The sequence below is a fragment of the Eretmochelys imbricata genome, chromosome 1, assembly GCF_965152235.1.
Source record: "Eretmochelys imbricata isolate rEreImb1 chromosome 1, rEreImb1.hap1, whole genome shotgun sequence".
Taxonomy (NCBI): Eukaryota; Metazoa; Chordata; order Testudines; family Cheloniidae; genus Eretmochelys; species Eretmochelys imbricata.
This window is the reverse complement of record NC_135572.1, coordinates 102,987,540-103,008,664: the sequence shown is the minus strand read 5'-3', so window position 1 is coordinate 103,008,664 and position 21,125 is coordinate 102,987,540. Positions and strand designations below refer to the sequence as shown.

General features: G+C 40.9%; 1 protein-coding gene across 3 annotated transcripts in view; it reads left to right on the top strand.

The window, feature by feature from the left end:
• FGF14 (fibroblast growth factor 14) overlaps positions 1-21,125 on the top strand; it is a 624,629-nt gene that overhangs the window by 424,392 nt on the left and 179,112 nt on the right. Inside the window, exon 1 of one of the 3 annotated variants that reach the window (XM_077807056.1) lies at positions 1,622-1,814. The exons of the other annotated variants lie outside the window; for them this stretch is intronic. Coding sequence (XP_077663182.1) covers positions 1,622-1,814 — 193 coding nt within the window. Of the gene's footprint in view, positions 1-1,621; positions 1,815-21,125 lie in introns of those variants that run through there. 3 annotated transcript variants of the gene reach the window in all.

Here is a 21,125-nt window from a genome sequence, read left to right as displayed (position 1 = left end):
GGGCGATCAATACATCCACCGACCGCCCACATACAAGTGTTTGTAGGCGCAGCACAAGAAGCACTCAGTGGTTATAAAGCCCTGTAGACTAGCTGGTTTATCTTCTCGGTTAAAAGTATGTTGGTTGTATTATTTCTCCCTGAGACAAAGAGCGTGTGTTGGTTTTAGTTGGAAGGTTCCCTAAGATACGTAGGCATGTTTCCGTCCACCCAGCTCTAAATCATTCACCCGCCGAGTGGTTTTTTTACGACGGGAATCGGCTTGCCTAGCAACCTCTTCCACGCCGTGCCTGATGGGCAGTCTGGAATATTTGGGCTTTCACTTCCGAACTCCAACTAGCGAGAGAAAAAGGAAATCATGATGGGTCCCCACTCGGGTATGGCTTGGGAGCCCTCGATCTGTGTGCACCCACCGGAGCAGAAAGCTCCTCTCTCTTTCCACCGCTCCCTACGGGGCTGGGGATTCACGGTTCACCTAAAGCAGCCCTGCGTCCAGTATAGAGGAGGGCGAGGGTGAGCGTTTACATTGGACGCTCGCTGACTTCTCCTTCCTTCCCTTTCCTCCTACACCCCCAACTTTCCCGGCTTTGGCCCAGGCTGCTGGAGGCACGAGGGGAAGTTGGGTTTGGTACTGTGTGTGTGTGTAGCCGTTATTTGCTGTCACCCTGCTCGCTAGCTTCCCTCCGGATTATCGCGTTCACACTGTGTCTGTGCTGCCGCTGCAGCCGGCAGAGAGCCGAAGGGGTCTTTTTATACCACGTTCTTTCGCCTCCCCTTTCGCGGGCTCCCCCTCCCTCCTAGTGTCACCGTTGAAAAATGACGCGCCTGCCTCCGGAAGGGAAGAGAGATCCCCGCAACTTTGAGCTGGCTGGACGAAGCGGAGGAGCCGCCGCTCCCCGCGCCAGCCGGCTTGGGACTGGGCGTGGGGGGAAGGGGCTGGCGCGCGCGCGAGAGAGACACAGATCCCGCCACCCCTGGGGCTTTGGTTGCGCCGGGGACTAGGCCGGCTGGGCAGCGCCTCGCCCTCCAAGCAGAGCGGCGAGTTTGTGGAGAGCGGCGAGCGAGCCGCGCATTGCAATCGGGGAACCCCAGCTGGGAGCAGAGGCGGCGGCGGCGGCGGCTGGGGGATCCGTTAGAAACTAGCAATTCCCCCCCCCACCACCACCCAAAAAAACCCCACTGCACCAGCCCCCGGCTCTGCTGGGGGAAGGGCGGAGGGACTCGCGGTGGGGTGGCACGGCTGCGGTTGCCGCGCTCTCTCTCCCCAGATGCTGGTTTCGGAAGCACTTGGAGAGCACCAGGCAGGAGCCTGGAGGCGGCGGCTGTAGCCGCGGCGGCAGCAATGGGAGCCGGCTGCTGAGGGGCGCCCGGCCGAGCGGAGCGCCCGGCGCCGGAGCCCGGGCAGGTGGCACCCGCGGCGGGGGGGGGGGGCCCATGCGGTGACCGCGCCGAGCCGCGGGTGCCCCCAGGGTGCAGTTGCGGCTGGAAGAGCCGGAGGAGGGTCTCGCTTGTCCGTGGCGCCCGGGGATGGGTCCCCGCCGCGGCTGAGCCCCAGCGCCCGCCCAGCCCCTGTCTCCGCTCCGGCCGGCCAGTGAGCCGGGAGCCGCCTGCCGGGAGCAGCCATGGCCGCGGCCATCGCCAGCGGCTTGATCCGCCAGAAGCGGCAAGCGAGGGAGCAGCACTGGGACCGGCCCTCGGCCAGCAGGAGGCGGAGCAGCCCCAGTAAGAACCGGGGGCTCTGCAATGGCAACCTGGTGGATATTTTCTCCAAGGTCCGTATCTTCGGGCTGAAGAAGAGAAGGTTGCGGCGCCAAGGTGTGTGTGTGTGTCTGCCTGCCCCCGTCTCTGTCTGTCTGTCTGTCCGTCCGTCCCCGGGAGCGGGGACAACCTGTAGCGGGGCCCCTGCCGGGCCAGCAGCTGGGCGCGGTACATGCGGAAAACTCTCTGCTGGGCTGGCGGCTAATGCAATCTCCCAGCTAGTGCCTGCCCCCGTCCTGATCTCCGGGCGTTTCTGTTCCCTCGCTAGCTGCGTGATCTAGTGCCTTGGGTGGAAAATACACACAGACATGTACACATTAGCGAGAGGAGATCGCAGAGTCAACAGTTCCTAGAACGGGTGGCACAGTGTGATCTATCCAGCTGTTGGCCCGGGAAGTTTCTTACTCAAGGAATACGCCTCCTCGGTAATATAATGCACTATGGCACATAATAACACTTTCCCTAGGTGTTAACTGTAGTAAATAGAGTCTAGTAGTATCCCTCAAAGAGGCTTTAGCTGTGGTTTCCTCTTTACTTCCCCTGTACTAGTTGCCTTCCTGGGTAATGCAAAGTCTTTTGTATTTCGCTCCCATTCACAAAGCGCCTTATAGGCAGCATTGAAACAGACGAGCAGTAGTTCAGATGTATGTTAATGCCCTGTACTATTCAGGATGTAATGTGTATAGAAAGGTTTCCTCAAACGCTAGTCTAGTCAGAAGAATAAAGCAACGCCTACAGCGACTTCGTGATTTAGTTTTCACAAGGCAATAAAGGGTGAAAACAATCTTTTAATTGAGGTGGTGATAGAGTTAAGTGCATTACGTGGTGCTGATAACTACTGGCTACATAATAAGGGCTCTCATAGCCACAGCCTATTAACCTTTTTTAAAAAGGACAAATAGTACAACGATTTGTACAGCTCCTAAATGATCGGTGTCTGACAAAGCAACCTCAGCAAACTATCGTTAATGGTTCGTTTCATTATGCTATGTGCTTCATTTTACACACCGTATAGGCACTCTATTCTAGACTCCCATTCTTAATAGTTAAGTAGGCGAGAATCATTTCATTTCCAGTATTCTGAGAGTAGGAAGTGTATCATACTAGCATGTTTAAGGACCATGAGGGATACTATCACATACTGTGTATACTGCAATTATATACATATATATTTTAACTGCTTATTAAGTTAGGGTCCCTAATGTAAAGGATACAATCTGTGGATTATTATAATTTCTTCCCATAGATTACAGCATACTCAATAAATAGAGGTCTCCAAATTTACATTAGTAGCATGATTGCATTTTTTCAATGCTTTGTATTTAAAGAGTGTAAACAAAAGGATAAAACTATATAAAAAGACAAGAACGTTTATAATTTATCTTAATTTTATCGCCCAATTAAAGAGTAATACTTCCAGAATTTAGAACTGGTGTTTACTGTATCACATACTTATGCCCAGAAGGCAAATAGCTTTAAAACACAGGGATATTTTTTAAAGGATGAAGATTTTAAATAAACATCTTCAAAAGCAAGGAGAATATCACTAAAAATATTACAGTATCTATTACTTACTGTAGTAAAAAACAAATTCTTTCTGAATATATTAGAGAATGATTCTTCCATCCTGTGCTGTAATTTAGTCTATATAGTGTGTGGAAAGAAGTATACTTCCATTTTAATTTGGTCTAGAGAGTTAGAATTGTTGGTAAACTATTTTTATAGTTGATGAATAACTAAGACATAAGAATTTACCTGTTCTGTTCCATCTTTCCTTTTCTTTCCGTACATTATATTTAAAATAGCATCTTTTGATAGGATCTAAAACATTTTATTTTGTATGGCTTTATTATTTGTAGCAGAATTATTTCTTATTCTTCAGTTGTCTCAAATCCAGTGAAAAGAAGCAATAAAGATACAATAACCTCAGATTTCTTGTATTATTGTAGAATACAACCTAAATGTTGCCATTATTTGCAAAGTGGTATACAACTTGTCTTCTCATTTCTGAAAACTGATTTCTGAAATATACTTTAAAAGTTAACATGGAGGCTGCATAAAATTACTGTACACTTCTTTTTTGAGCATGTAGTGTGTGTGTGTGTGTGTATTAATAACAAAATCTTTGTAAGACTAATTTTTAGATTGAGTAATTTCTTAAATATAGATCTATAATTGACTTTTACCAAATAGATTGTCTGTTTTATAATAATTGATTATGGAATTTATCTCTTATAGTTGGTTGATGGAAACAAGTTTACTAGGGCTTCCTTTAATACATTCACTTACTGAAAGATCATTTTTGGCCAGCTCTGAGTTTCATATTCTGGCAAAACTCTTATTGAATTCAGTGAGACTTGAGGATGATAACCACTTCACAGCGTTAGATGCCAAGCATTTCCACAGTTAAGAGATGCCTCCAGCAAAGTTCTGTATTCAACATCATGGATTTTTCATAGTGTATTTAGTAATGCTCCTGAAACCGATCATAATTAAACTAAATTGGAGTATAACCTAAACTCTAACTCATGTTAGCACTATTGGTTTCAATGGGAATATTTGTTAGTGAAGGTTGCAGGATCAGGCCCTTTGTTTATGTCAATGTTAAGAGCTTTTTAAAGGCATATTTGTCCAGTCCCGCATGTTAACAGCACAAATTCATTATTCATCCGTAAAACTTTATACTAAAAATAATCAGTTTTCTGTATGTGAGTGCCGTGGTGGTGATGATGCATAAGTTGCCTGGTGTACCTGTGGATTCAAAGTTACATACAAGAAGTAGATAAAGTGGGGAGAGATAAAGGGTGGAAAGTGGAGGATAAATTTAATCACTTACATATCTTGTGGCATAGAAAAAAATTAGAATATGTAATTGTGAAACAAATAGGCAGTTCATTCTGTTCATTGATTAAATGATCATTATACGAAGCAGAAAATCAAGAAAGTTCCATTGCTGTTTGTCTGATTCGTCAGAATATATGGCCATCGGTCATCATATTGTTCATTGAAACTTATTGTTGAGACCATGAAATAAGAGCAAAATGTGATGAATTTCCAAACATCTGTTGTCAGATGTGTGCAATGGGAATTTTACAAATAAATCTTATCTAAATGATGTACAAAGTGTGATGAGAACAAAGAGTGAAAAATGAGCCAGAGATGTGACAAGTGGGCTCCTTGGATTGATCATGTATGATAATATCAGAGTAAAAGTATGCAACAATTGTTCGTTATTTATTGATAGTGAAATCTAGAGTACATCACTTACTCCAAACAAAATGTAACTCCGACTCTTGCAAAGAGGTTATACTATATATGGAAAACAAAAGTCCATATATCTTTGAAGTTAATAGACAGCAAACAGTAATAAAAATCAGCTGAGAGGGATGCTGCTTTTTTCCTAAAATGCCTGTTGATACTGCTTCTTGGGTGGCTGGTGCTGATCTGTGAACAAATTATGTGATTTTGAAGACATAATATATTAAAAGCTAGATATCCTCTACTGTATTGGTGCTTCTCTATAGTTGTGTTTCATTTTCTGCCCAGGGTTATCCCTTTATGGACATAACTGTAGTAGTATATATTATAAAGATACAGAGGGAGAAAAGGTGAACATTCTTATTTACATTTACTGGTATAAAAGCCATAATGACAGATGTGACTGTGGTTTTGTTTCAGATATTTTTTCCCAACTGTTTTGATTAATGTGTCTTTGTTCTGTAGTTGATATTGATTTCTATGGGAGAATTACCTAATAAGCTATTGTGTGGACAAACCACAATAATGTATCAGACAACTTTGATGTTTAGTTTTAATATTATAATAGCTTTAATTTATTCTAACTGCCACGTGATGAAGAAATCACTGGCATTCATTTCCTCATACTCTTGAAGCCAATATCTGTGCCCTGGCTTTGATGCCAAACACGTATCAATACTAACTTTTTCATTTTGGATTAGAGAACAAGATAGTTTAATTCTGTTTATTCTCCAGATTCAGTTAATGCAATACAACAATTACACAGAGGACTGACAGATACGAGTTTTGAAGGCTTCATGGGGCGTGAAACCTGACTATAACCAGAGACTATGCAATGAAAAGCAGAAAATAAATTCCTATGCCTTAGTTTATGCAATTACATTACATATGAAGTGTGTGATTTCAAACCATCCACTTGTCCCTGTTGCATTGTTAGCTTCTAGTTAACCTATATTTTAACCTATAAATCTATATCCTTTATTGGTCCCCAAAGTTGTAGTCTGGTTAATAGGTTCTCTTCAGATTGTTCCATTGTGTAGTATTCATCATTTCAAATGTATAAAAAATAAGTGTGTTATGTATACTGTGTATATGTATATTAATACCAACTTATATTACTCAATTTTGGAATGATTTGGCTTCTAATTTTTTATGCTAATACCAGTGAGATTGTCTCTGTCTCACTATGTTCAGAGAATATATTTATTTCAGTTATTAAGACATGACTATTAGACTTCTAGGTTTATTTTTTTGTGAATGTACTACAGCAGTATATCACTTGAAAGAGTGCCTTTTGGGACAATTAATGTGTACATCAGATGGGGTTGATGAAGCGGACGGGGAGTGACTTCACAACCTAAGACGGAAAATAATGCTCAGGAAATGGAATACCTGAAGTGTCTTTTTTGCTTTTGTAGAGCTGAAAGCAAGACCCATTCATGTGTACACATGAAAATTAATTTATTTCATTCCCTGCAAATCAGAACACTCCATTTGTATCTAGAATTCCTAAGAAATGAAGATCAGTTTGGAAGCTATTGCTGTTCCTAAATTAGTACAAACTGGCTTGGCTTTCCTAACTGAGAGTCTCACCTTAGGAATTCATTCTTCTTGTCCGCCCATTAAGACGCACATTTAGCAATCTTTCATATACATTGTAAGGCCCATTTATTTTGCCAAGTGTTTGACTGATTTTTTTTTTAACTGTGTTTAAATCTCTTTAAATGCAGTGCCTAGTTGTCAAGGTGACAGGCACTGTAAGCCTGTTTTTGTAATAAAATATGTATAAAATCAATTTCATTTTTTTCTTTTAAAATGCTGCTAAATATTCCATTGAAAATCTATAAGATTATTGCAAACACAAAACATACAAATATGTTGCTCCAATGTAGGTATGTTCATTTTCCTTTTTTAAAATGTATTTTTGCTACAATTAGTTTTAGATTGAGTATCAGGGCCTTTCCGAGGCAAAACATTTCCCACAGAGTGGGAAGCTCTTCTTTAAATAGAAGGGTGGTATTGAAAAGGGGTTTTGGTATGTATCAAAACTATATTAAAGCTGATTATGTTGAATGTGAATTAATGCAAACAACTTGGTTGAGAGTATGGAGGGATTATGACGTCCCTTGTATTGAACTGTTTCTGGTGGATCTAACAATGGTGCTGAGTCAAGGATGTAATTTTAAAAGGAGAAGGAAATGAAAAAAGTTAATTCCTCCTTTAAAACTGTAATGTAATTTTAGATGATAAAGGATTTACAGCAGTGTTTCACATCAAAATGGGCTTTAAATCCTGACTTACGATGGCAGTGTTCTTTATGCCCATTTAACGTGCAAGTGATCAAGTATCTTATATGATTACAAAACATCTCATATTAGTAATATAACTCAGGAACAAAAAGACAAATATAATTATCATACAGTCTTAAAATATTATGTTAAAGTAGAAATAAGATAGAAGCATTTTAGCATTGTGTGTTTGATAAATATTAGTAAATTTTAGACTTCATTGGACCTTCCCAAAGGTTACTTCAGGTTTTAAAAATCTATATTTGGCTGGCATCCCTTTTTCCCTTTGTCTGCAAATTGCCAGTATGTGGTAATGTTTCTTGTCTTTTCCTTCCTTCTGACTTCGTGTATGCTGGAACACGTCTATTTATACCAGCAGTCTTGAGTGTCCAGTTGGAGTAAAGGAGATTTCAGAATTACCTCATTCTGAAATACCTTCCTCTTCCTTACACTCTTATTCTCTTTCACTTCCTTCCTCCCTACAACTGCTGATTTAACTTTTCATTTGTAACAAATACAACATTGTGGGCGATTGACTCTCTCTGAGTTCTCCTGAAGTTTAGAGAATCTGGATCCAGTTGAGTACCAGTTCAGGCTTCCCATTAGTTAAAAGGCACTGTCATGTGACCATTATGCTTGATCATGACTTGGATGACACTTCAAGTCTGTGCAATGTCCACTTGCCTGGGAAACAAAATCCTTCATACATCTACTTCTCTTATTGTGAACTTATGCCTTCCTTCACTGGCCTAAATACTGAAATATGAAATGAATAGTCATTTTAAGGACTCTAAATTTCAAGGAATTTTTTAAAAATATGCCAGGCCTGGTAATTATTAAAGTTTATTATAGAATTTAAAAGAATCTGGCTAATAGAGATGCTAAGGGAAATTTTACTATACACTGTTATTGACTTATTATTGGAAGAGCTGTAGCAATGACAGCTAATTTTGGGTTCTGTTTTGCATTTAAACAAAGGATTCAACCTCTTTGTTTTGCATGAAGAATAAATTATATCTTCCCAAACTTACAGCACATAACCTATGAGTAGAGATTGAATTTTCTGAATATTTTGAAGTAAACCTGCTAAGCAGTTTGAGTTATTATGAATTAAAAATGGGGCCTCAAAGAAAGTTCACATTTTTGAGTCATGATTTTTCAGGCCTTATATTTTAAAAACGATGAACTGCAGAATGTTTGGAATTTGTAGTTAATTGGTTCTCTCTCACCAGATAATATTCAAAAATTAAGTAATCCAAAAGACAAAAAAAGGGTTGGCATTTTTTCATTTAACTTTTGTGCGGTGGGTAACTGACATAAAACGTTTTACATTGTCTACTTTGGTGGCACACTAAATCAGCTAAAAGACTTTCTGAACAATCTAGAAGAGCTATTGCTCTTTTTTTCTGATCTTTTAAATGTAGACCACGCCTATGTCTGCATAGCTATGTTGGTCCCGGGTATGAAACCCCCCACATCCCTGACCGACATATCTGTGCCAACAAGACCTTCAGTGTGGATACAATGATGTTGATGGAAGGGGGCTTCTGTTGACGTAGCTAATGCCAGTCAGGGAGGCAGTGTTCCTACATCAACAGAAAAACTCCTTCTGTTGGTACAGGCTGCATCTACACTAAGGGGCTATGCTGACATGGGCTCCATAGTGTAGACCAATGGTTTTCAACCTGTGGTCCATGGATCCCTGGTGGTCTGCAGACTATAGCTAAGATTTCAAAGAGGTCTGCACCATCATTCAACATTGTTAGGGGTCTGAAATGAAAAAAGGTTGAAAACCACCGGTGTAGATATAGCCTTAGATTCCCGAGTAATGCCAGTTCTGTCTGAAGTATCAGAGGGGTAGCTGTGTTAGTCTGTATTGACAAAAATAATGAGGAGTCCGGTGGCACCTTAAAGACTAACAGATTTATTTGGGCATAAACTTTTGTGGGTAAAAAACCCACTTCTTCAGATGCATGGGGTGAAAATTACAGAAACAGGCATAAATATATATTGGCACATGACGAGAAGGGAGTTACCTTTCAAGTGGAGAACCAATGTTAAAGGCCAATTAGGTCAGTGTGGATGTGGTCCACTCCCAATAATTGTTGAGGAGGTGTCAATACAGAGAGGAAAAATTGCTTTTCATAGAATCTCAGGGTTGGAAGGAACCTCAGGAGGTCATCTAGTCCAACCCCCTGCTCAAAGCAGGACCAATCCGCAATTTTTGCCCTAGATCGCTAAATGGCCCCCTTACAGAGTGAACTCAGAACTCTGGGTTTAGCAGGCCAATGCTCAAACCACTGAGCTATCCTTCCTCCCTTTTGTAGTGATTCAACCATGCCCAGTTCCTATTCAAGCCCAAATTGATGGTGTTAAGTTTGCAAATGAATTGTAGCTCAGCAGTTTCTCTTTGAAGTCTGTTTTTGAAGTTTTTTTTGTTGAAGAATGGCTACTTTAGAATCTGTTATTGAGTGTCCAGGGAGACTGAAGCGTTCTCCTACTGGCTTTTGTATGTTACCATTCCTGATGTCTGATTTGTGTCCATTTATCCTTTTACGTAGAGACTGTCTGGTTTGGCCAATGTACATGGCAGAGGGGCATTGCTGGCACAAGATGGCATATATCACATTAGTAGATGTGCAGGTGAATGAGCATCTGATGGTGTGGCTGGTGTGGTTGGGTCCTATGATGGTGTCGCTGCGGTAGATATGGGGACAGAGAAGGCAACGGGATTTGTTACAAGGATTGGTTCCTGGGTTAGTATTTCTGTGGTGTGTAGTTGCTGGTGAGTATTTCCTTCAGGTTGGGGGGCTGTCTGTAAGTGAGGACCGGCCTGCCTCCCAAGGCCTATGAGAGCGGGCGATCGTTTTCCAAGATAGGTTGTAGATCGTTGATGATGCTGTTGAGAGGTTTTAGCTGGGGGCTGTATGTGATGGCCAGTAATACTCTGTTATTTTCCATGTTGGGCCTGTTCTGTAGTAGGTGACTTCTGCGTACCCGTCTTACTGATTTTTAGTTCTGTCTGAAGTTGAGCTTACCATAGATGACAGGGTGTGCAACTATTACACCAGTACATGAACTTAAATATCGAAATATCACTCCAAAAATGGTTGTACATTCATTAAGACACACACTACCCCTGTGATGTATAGCATTCATTTTTTCATATGAGTAAACAGGCATTTATTGTTTGATCCTCCATTACACGTGCACAGGTGGAGGGGAGCAAAAGCCAGCAGAAATAGAGGGCACATGATAGGGAACAGCACCTCCATAACATACTTCCTCCCCCTACCACAAGCCCTTCTGAGCTTCTCTGCAGGCTTAACAGAAGGTGGAACTGATATGGGTGGAGAGAAGTGGAACGTGTCTGCATGTCAAAAGTGAGTGAGGTGGAATTGAGCATTTGCTCTTCCCAAGTTGTGCTCTTGTTAACCGGGTGGATTTCTCAATACAAATCTATATAACGTTCCATGCTCCGATGGAGGAAGCAGATGGGAAAGTCAAGAAGGGACTGGATCCCTGCAGTGTAAGTCCAAAATCTGTGAATCAGTAACCTGATTTTCCTGCAACGCCTGAGGGCTCTGTAAAGTTTCCAAGCCACTCTCCCTTCAGAATGTGCGAGTTTAGATTTCCTACCTATTTGGTAAATGAGAGGAAAACCTAATGAGTCAAAACTTAGATTTTCTATTGGAATGTCCTCCCTCCCACAAGTTTCTCCATGGAGCTGGAGATCCTCCCCTAGGCCAGATGCTCATCTGGTGTGAATTAGCATAGCTGCGCTTAGTCACTTGATAGTTAGCCATAAGAAGCTTGGCCAAAGCTACTCAGCAAATCAGTAGCAGAGAAGAATAGAGCCCATTAGTCTTGACTTCCAATCCACTGATCTAACTACTAGACCATGCTCTTCTTCATGGCTTGAATAAAATTCTGGCATTTGCTTGAATTATAATGCAAGTTTTCATATTCATCCATTTTTACAGAAAATCAAGACGCCCCAAATAACATGCAATTCAGCATGTGGTTAAGTATTTAAAGCAAGAGCTAACAAAAATAAGACTGAAATAAGTAGATGCAGCAAGCATGATATAAGATTTTAATGGATGTGGTATATAAAAAGGAAAAACACAAAAACCCAACCAACAAGGCTTTCTGTGTACAGGATCAAGTTTTGGTTAGTTTTGTAAAATGGTGACCATGCAGCCACATAATCCTGATATGTATTGTTTCAGCTTTTTAATAGGTTTTCAATAATCACTCCAACACAATTGGAACAAATCAGCTAGTGTGTGGGGAACACTTCCCCCTCCTTTCTATAACAGATGTATTTTAACAATTTCCTTAGTCTCTGTGATTTTAATCTCTCACTTGAATGTTGTGATGGGGTGTACAAACCCCACACTGGGCTCACAGGAAATAAAGGACAGTACTGGGTCCAGGTATCCTTGCCCCTCCAGACCTGCAGAGCATGCTCCAACTGGAGAGGAAGCTTAAAAGGTGCTATTGGATGTGCTACCTATTCGGCCTCCAAGGGCTCTATTTACAGGTGTATGTCAAGAGTAGGTCCTTTGAAATCATTGGAATTACACTGGTGTACATAAAAATCAGGATTGGGCCCTTTAATTGCAATAATTAGATTAGATAAATGGTAGAGCCCAACATTTATTTAAAATGTAAAATGTTTTCCTTTGTGAAATAATAGTGTAATGCAGTATTTTGAAACACATACAGTCTCTCTCACTGTGTATATAATATATAACCACATACCAAAAGCCTAAGTTTAAAGAAAATTAATTAGGGTGCAAAGTCTACCACTGCTACAGTTGTTTTATCAGTTGCCAGAGATTGCCAGTGTAAAGTGTATCGCTGTGAGTGTGGCAGAGGTGGTTGCTGGTGCTTTGGGAGTGACATGGGGCTACCTCTTTAAAATATTCATGTTCCATTATTACTTAGACATGGTGCTATAATTTTCCTGAGGAATGCAAGCAGGAGAAGGAAAGTGGTGATTTTTAGCAGTTTATAACTCAGCTAAACCTGAACAGAATTTAACATAGCTGAGAAAAGGGACTGCTCAAGCCTGGTTGGGCTTTTCCACTCCTGAATTCCAAATGCCTGCTGCAAACAGTAGACATATAAGAGCTTCTCAAGAAAATGTCACCAGATTTTTTTACAATGGAAGTTGTTAGGCAACCTAAATATAGGGGTTGTTACAAGCTTTCCCTATAGTACAGCAATGCATCAGAGATATTTGGTGTCTGATCTTGCTGTTCCAATTTATATAAATAATTATTAACTGAAGCAGGGACTGGAACCCAACTGTTGTCCCCCCAACCATCAGGTTATCTAGTCATTCTTGCTCTCTAGCCCAAAGACTATTTAAGTATTTATGCGAATTGGAACAATTTCAATAGGAGAGACTGAGAGACCCACCCCAGAATACCACATACCCTGGGGGTTAGGACACTGTTCTAGGAGGTGGCAGATGCGTGTTTAAATCCTGACTATAATTAGACAGACTATGGTTTTGAACCCAAGTCTTACACATTCCATGTGAGTGTCATAGCCATGGGCCTATAGGGGATAATGGGGATGCCACCACCTGCCTTTCTGGTGGTTTTCTGAATGATGTTTAGGTCCCCATGGGAATTTAACCTCTCCCCACCCCCCAAAAAATTGTTTTTGGTTAAAACCATTCTGTGAATGGGTCAAATCTCTGAATAATTTCAGTCAACCCCAAACTGTATTTTTCAGCAAATAAACTATTTTGACCACCTCTAATTGTAAACACACCCGTTCAGATATTTATCTCATTTTCCAAGATATTGGAATTGTAAAGGTACAGAAAAGAGCAACAGAAATGATTGGAGTATGGAACAGCTTCCATATGAGGAGAGATTAATAAGACTGGGACTTTTCAGCTTGGAAAAGAGGTGACTAAGGGGGGATATGATAGCGCTCTATAAAGTCATGACTAGTGTGGAGAAAGTAAAGAAAGAAGTGTTATTTACTCCTTCTCATAACACACGAACTAGGGGTCACCAAATGAAATTAATAGGCAGCAGGTTTTAAAACAAACATAAGGAAGTATTTGTTCACACAACACACAGTCAACCTGTGGAACTCCTTGCCAGAGCATATTGTGAAGGCCAAGACTATAACAGGGTTCAAAAAAGAACTAGATAAATTCATGGAGGATAAGTCCATCAATGGCTATTAACGAGGATGGGAAGGGATAGTTTTGCTAGCCTCTGTTTGCCAGAAGTGGGAATGGGCGACGGGATGGATCACTCGATGATTGCCTGTTCTGTTCATTCCTTCTGAAGCACCTGGCATTGACCACTGTCAGAAAACAGGATACTGGGCTAGATCGATCTTTGGTCTAACCCAATATGGCCATTCTTATGTTCTTATTGACTAATGTCTGTGAGTTACTATATGAACATCTATATGAACTCTTCAGCCTATCTAGTGGATTATCTCTTTATTGTTTGTAGAAGTTCAGAAAAGTCTCCATGTTTACAATTGTAAATACATGTCAATGACTAGGAAATATAATATATAATGCAAAAGTTATTTTATTGTTCTATTTTCTTTTTTTACTTTTCCTCTTTTAATTCATCAGAACAAACAATAAATATACTTCCACCACAACTTCAGCAACCACCAGCCATTCATCAAACTTTCTCTAGAACACGCCTGCACCAGAATCAACATCCAGGACACTGGATGATCAGCTTCAACAATGGAACCCTACAGACAATTGTATACAAGAAACTCAGGGATCACCACACCTACCTTCACAGGTCCGGTAACCACCCCAAACACACCAAAAAAATTGTTATCAACTGCCACTCAGATACCACAGAATATGCTTTGAAGAGAAAGTGAGGGATACACACCTTAGCACACTTAAAACCACATTCACCGAACAAGGACACTCTATCAGAGAAGATGATCACATCGTGGTATGGGCCATCCAAATACCCCGACAGAAACCGATTCAATATTGGGGGAAAACCCACTGACTGCACACCCCTAGTTGTCACCTACCACCTCACACTGAAACCCGTATGTAGTATCATTAAACAATTACAACTCATGTGCAATGGGGACCACATCCTGAAAGAAATCTTTCTTGAACCCCCTCTTCTGCCCTTCAAACAACCCCCAAACCTTGCCAAACTCATTATCAGAAGCAAGCTTCCCACAGACCAGGACCTATCAACTCAAAGTGGCACCAGACCCTGCCATAACAACAGATGCAAAATCTGCAGACATATCCCCACTGCTGCCATGATCAATACCGCCAGGGCCAGCTCCAGGCACTAGCTTTCCAAGCAGGTGCTTGGGATGGCATTCAGAATGGGGCAGCCGTCCGTGTCCCGCTGCGGCAATTCAGCGGCACCTCCGCTGCTCTTCCCACCACGGTGGCTTTTGGGCAGCAGCTCCACTGCTTTTCCAGGCATGGTGGCAATTCAGCGGAAATTTGGCGGCAACTGTTTGGGGCGGCAACATTGGTAGAGCCGCCCCTGAATACCCCACCCCACACAACACACTTTCAAGATCCATGGGTGCTACACATGCCTATTACGACATGTGATGTACCTCGTCTAGTGCACAGAATGTCCCAATAGCAACTATGTGGGTGAAACGAGACAATCGCTATGCTCCGAAATGAACTCACCCAGAAAAAGGATAAAAGACAAACACCATGTCACCCAGGGGCTGATGCTTTTCACAAAAGATCACTCCATGTCTGACCTGTCAGTCCTTGTCCTCGAAGGAAACCTGCACAGCAGATTCAAAAGATGAGCCTGGGAGTTTAAGTCCACAACTTCTTTAGGCACTAAAAATCATAGACTCGGTAAAGACACTGGATTTGTGGCTCATTACAACAGTTTGTAATCCACTAACCCTCCTTTGTCATAGGACTGCAGAGGTGTTAATTGCCTACTACACTTAAATTGGTTTAGTGCAACATGTGTTAACTTCCTATGCGTAACAATCTGTTCAGCCTTGTATTTAGCTGTGACTCTGTGTATGTCTACACTGCAATAAAACACCTGCTGGAACCCAGTCGAACCTCCTGAGTAATCATGGTACATAGGGGACCCAGTCTAAGAGGGAGAGAATCACAGGATTCCACCCCACGACAGGTGAAAGCATCAGCCCCTAACATCTGTGGGGGCTGCCTTCCAAGACCAAGAAGAGTTAAAGGTGCATCTAGCCTTGAATTCGACATAGGTTTTGACAAAAAAATAGTTTTTAACTGTTTTCTATTTCTTTTGGATTGTATTGTATGTCTAAGCACATACAGTGCTGCTGATTTCTGAATCTTGAGTAATTTATACACATTCACCTTTGGCAGTTAAGTTGATATGATTTCCACTTAAATGTATGCAGTTGTGCACAGGTATTTGTGCTTTGTCTATATACTCAAATAGTTCACAAATGGCCTGCAACTGATGAAGCGAGAATGGGGACAGTTAAAGTGCTGGTGGTGGAAGTCTTATGCTGAGTCCAATTCATTGTGACATTCAGGCTTTTTAAAAAAATATTATATGGCAGGACTGTGTGAGAAGTGAAGAAATATTTTTTTTCACTTCCACCATAATATCTACGAAGTCTTGCACAATGGGTCTGATACGTTGACAGCTCAGGGAATCCTGGATGTGTCCATTTGGTATCGACTTGAGGTTTTTCTCCCTGTGAAGAATTTTCATGTTATCTTTTCAGACAAAATTGCTCAGATTTGGACTGCACTGTCTACTGGCATGGAAACAAAGAACTGTGGCTTTAGGGGAGAAACTCTAAATCTTTGTTGTTTGAGTTTTATCCTGTTTCACATACTGAGCTTTGAGAGGTGCTGGAGTAGCTTCATGCTACTTGTGAATTGGACCCTTGTCCTTTCTAGCTGATGAAAGAAAGCAGGGAAGTACTGGGTCCATTGCTTTTTATGTTTTTCATTGTTTCCCTACAGGGGGCAGTGTACCAGTGGTTCTTGAACAGTTGTGAGGCCACTTCTCAATAAACCAATTCCTGATACTGACAATGTGACTATTGATTGGCACCTTATCTCCCAGTTTTGGGGAAGGCTATTGAGAGATTGTGATGGTAGGGAACTCTCAGGTTGAGATCTAAGGTTTTCTTGACTGGGGTCATTCAGGTTGTGGGCGTGGTATAAAATAGAAACTGTGCTGTTTGCATTAGGTGGTTTCTTCCTACCAGTGGATAAAGAAATGTGTCCATGTTGATTCTTTCAGATCTGAAAGCCCCTTTTGATACTTTTTGATCATGAGATTTAGTTGACTTGCTTAGGAGCTCTAGCAGAGATGGAAAGAGTTGTCCTTGAATGAATCCAGTCTTAACTTTCTCAGAAAACCCAAAATGTAATTGTGGACTTTTGTTCCTATACCATAAGGACGCTCTCCTGTAGGTACCACAGGGATTTATATTGTTGCCTTTCCTTCCTTCTCAATATATATGAGGCTGAAGGGAAGGCTAATGAGAAGACGTGGACTACCATGTATTCAGTATGTTGATATCAGCCAATATAAGTCTCCATCCAATTTGCCCCAGCCAGAGCAGTGAAATAAATAATCTATGTCTCTCTGATGTTTGGGCTTGGATGACTACTTGGCTTCAACTTAAATCGGATAAGACAGGTAGTGCTGAGGGAGGAAACCAGAAGGATTGAAAGAATTTATATTGGCACCCCGCTCCCCACTGAGTGGGTGTGATCAATTTGTAATACACATGTGCAATGTAGGTGTGACATTAGATTCTAAGGATGTTTCTGGATATCCAGGTAACTGCTGTGGCCAAGAATGCAGTCTTTCATTGGCATCTGGCAAGAAGAGTGTAGACCAGGCCACTGTTCTCTCTGTAATGTAGACCAGGCCACAATTATCTATGCCCATGCCATCTCAAGAGTAGCTTGCTGGAAGGCATGTTATATAGAGCTATACCTTGAAAGCACTCAGAAACCGCAATTGGTGCAGAATATTGTGGCCTGCTTATTAAAGAGAAATTCTTGTCAGAAGCACATAAGAGTGCTGTGGGATTTTCAGTGGCTGCCAATACCATTTCTGGTTGGAAATCAGGGTTGAAACATTTTGAGGAGAATCTGGTGATCATGAACATGGGAAACCAACACTAAACAGAGTCCAGTATAGTGTAGGCAAGCAACTTACCACATCTTTGTCCATTTGATGTAGTCCTAAACTATCCTGTGCACTTTCAGACATAGTCATTTTTTGAGAAGAGACTGACATGTAGCTATTTTTAAAATTGTGTACTAGAATGGATAGATGTTAATTAGGAACTAAGTTGAGGCCACCCCACTTCATATTGTTGTGTTCTGAACAGAATTTCAAAGTATGTCTTCAAATGTGAAAGGCTAATGACGTCTTGCTCCTATGCACAAACTTCCTTTGAACATAGACATGCATGTCATCTTGATATATCACATTTTTCTTATGCAGACATTTATTCAATCCAGTGCAGGAAACAGTTTACTTTCTTCAAATACAGTGGAGCTCAGCATGGCCCTGTTTACTTTATAAAAATTATTGAAACTTGTAGCGTGGCTGTGACTTTAATCATATTCCTTAACTGAGACACATGCTCAGACATAGAGCACAATGAAGCACACACATCAGTGAACTGGTTTTCATAGTATCATTTTTGAAGACTAATTTCATTAATGGGAGGAGGTACAATTTTGCAAAAGATCTCCTCCTCTTCCCCATGGAATTTCAGGGAAGTCTAGCAGCTGTGATACTTGTAGCGTGTGGATTACTCCCAGAAAAGAAAAACTAGTAAGACCAGGAGTCAGCTATTTACATTTTCCCCTATAGCTTGAGTAGGAAGGTTTGTGGGGAGTGATAGTTCCCTTATGATACAGTACCTAACATCAGTTAGGTGATTATCTCAGTGGAACCTAATTTACAGCAGTCATACTTCACTGTAAGCAGACTGAAATTTCATTAGAAACAAAATAAAGGTCTATTGAAAACGAACTAAAACAACTCTGAACTTTCACTTTCTCCCTAGTATGAGTAAGTTTATTTTGTTTGTTTATTTTTCTCAATGTGCGTTATGGCATCCCACTGTACAGCTTCAGGACAGAAACATAATTTGAACTAATTTCACTCTCCTACAGAGACAGTTTGGGGTTAGAAGGCAGGGACCCCTGATTACCAGTGCTAGCTTGTGCATAGATTTCTGTGTGGCTCTGTGCAAATTAGTTGTAAAAACTTTGGGAATGTTCCAATATGGACCTGTACTTTGCAGCTGTCATAAATATAAAGGGAAGGGCAAACACCTTTAAAATCCCTCCTGGCCAGAGGAAAAACCCTTTCACCTGTAAAGGGTTAAGAAGCTAGGATAACCTTGCTGGCACCTGACCAAAATGACCAATGAGGAGACAAGATACTTTCAAAAGCTGGGGGGAGGGAGAAACAAAGCCTCTCTCTCTTTGTCTGTGTGATGCTTTTGCCGGGGACAGAACAGGAATGGAGTCTTAAAACTTAGTAAGTAATCTAGCTAGATATGCGTTAGATTCTGATTCCTTTAAATGGCTGAGAAAATAAGCTGTGCTGAATGGAATGGATATTCCTGTTTTTGTGTCTTTTTGTAACTTAAAGTTTTGCCTAGAGGGATTCTCTATGTTTTGAATCTGATTACCCTGTAAAGTATTTACCATCCTGATTTTACAGAGGTGATTCTTTTTACTTTTTCTTCTATTAAAATTCTTCTTTTAAGAAACTGAATGCTTTTTCATTGTTCTTAAGATCCAAGGGTTTGGGTCTGTGTTCACCTATGCAAATTGGTGAGGATTTTTATCAAATCTTCCCCAGGAAAAGGGGTGTAAGATTTGGGAGGATTTTATGGGGAAAGATGTTTCCAAATGGACTCTTTCCCAGTAACCGGTATTAGACGTTTGGTGGTGGCAGTGATAAAGTCCAAGGGCAAAAGGTAAAATAGTTTGTACCTTGGGGAAGTTTTAACCTAAGCTTAGGAGGTTTTCATGCAGGTCCCCACATCTGTACCCTAGAGTTCAGAGTGGGGAAGGAACCTTGACAGCAGCAAGAGCCCATTTCTTTTGCGTACCAGCAGTTATTTCTTTCAGAAGTGAGATATAGTCTCATCTTGGTATATGAAGTTTCAGAAGGTGCCCCTTGTTCTTCTGAGTGCATCAGTGGCACGAACAGCAGAGGTTATAAAACCAACAAGTTTTGGGACATTAGAAGTGGCACTGTCAGGAGCATAAGTTTGAATTGACTGTGATGAGACAGATTTTCCGCTTCACACTATGAAATCAACATATTCCTATGCATTAAATATTGATGAAGTCTGTCTCTTTGGCCCTGGCTACACGAGCTCTCTTCATAACTATAATACACCACTTGTGTAGCTTCACTAGTGGAAACTTTAGCGTAGTCAAGGCTCAGGAATTTTTTACTACCATGTCCTCTACACCTACACCTATACCTGAACCTTGCCTACTTTATAGCTTCCATTGTTGCTACCACTGGTGGAACTGCACCCTCGGGAGTTACAGCTATGAAGTTAATCATGTATCCTAAGATTTTAGCATCTCACATGTATTGTCAATAGGATTTAGTGGAATCCTATATGAGGTAAGAGTTGGGAACACTGGCAAGCCCCTAAACACTTGTAATGGATGCCCTTCATTTTTTCACAACATCGTTTGATTCTCAGGCTTTTACAGACCCCTTCCACCACCTTCCCCCGCTCACACCTCTCTACCCCCTCCCCCCATAAATATTGTTGATGGAATGGAGAGGTTGTCTCTCTTTCCATTTTAAGATATATTCTGTCCTCTACACCACTATGTATTCTGCGTATGTCAAAATTGTTAAAGGAAAGTTGATTTTAGAGAATGGGGGGAGGGGAAGTATCAGTAGTAATTTTTATATTTTTCTACCTATAAAACCAGGCTCCCTTCAGTATCATATATCCAACAGTATAGACTGATAGGAAAATGTATACCTAATATATTTTTTAAAAAATTAGAAATTAGCTAAAACAATTTTTCTTTATGATGTTACAAATTTAATGTCATATCTTGCAATCTGCTGAGGATAAAACAAAAACATTGCACTATGAAATGTGGAGGATAATTCTCTCGAAAGGGATAGAGCACCTGTTTCTAGACCTGAAAATCACAAGATATTGGACTTTCAATCTGTCATTGGTCCAGAACTGAATATTGTCCATCCTGCATGTTAGACTTGTGTAAGCTTTGTGGAAACTTCTACATATGGGGAAAAACATACCAGACAGGTATTTAAGAAAATAAATACAAAAGCCCCTTGTTTGTTTGAAAGTTGCACAGAGGTGTAAAACATTAGCCATAGACCTGGCAGAGAATAAGAAGTGATCAGAAGTGTAACTGAGGCATGACAAATGCTTTATTTCATGGATACCACCGTATATATTAGCATACCGGTTTATATTATATATGCCGACACTGATAGGCATAATCCATGATGAAGCATAGTCAATCACCATATTAAAAATAGCACTTTGAAGAGCAATTTTTTTTATTTTAATCCATTGCTGAACAAGGACCTGTGTGGTCTGTCTCCTTTTTAAGAAGTATTGATTAAGTGGACTAGTAGACTTTGAAAAGAAGAGGTGACTCTTTTTAAATTAACATTGGCTTTGAGTTTTCTGGGGGAGAGGATATGCTAATTCATTAAATTGTTCAAGCATGCTGCAGAAAAATGCTGGAACTGATTGAAAGCTTTGTTGTTTTCTATTAATGATCTAATTATATGTCTCTTCTTCTCAT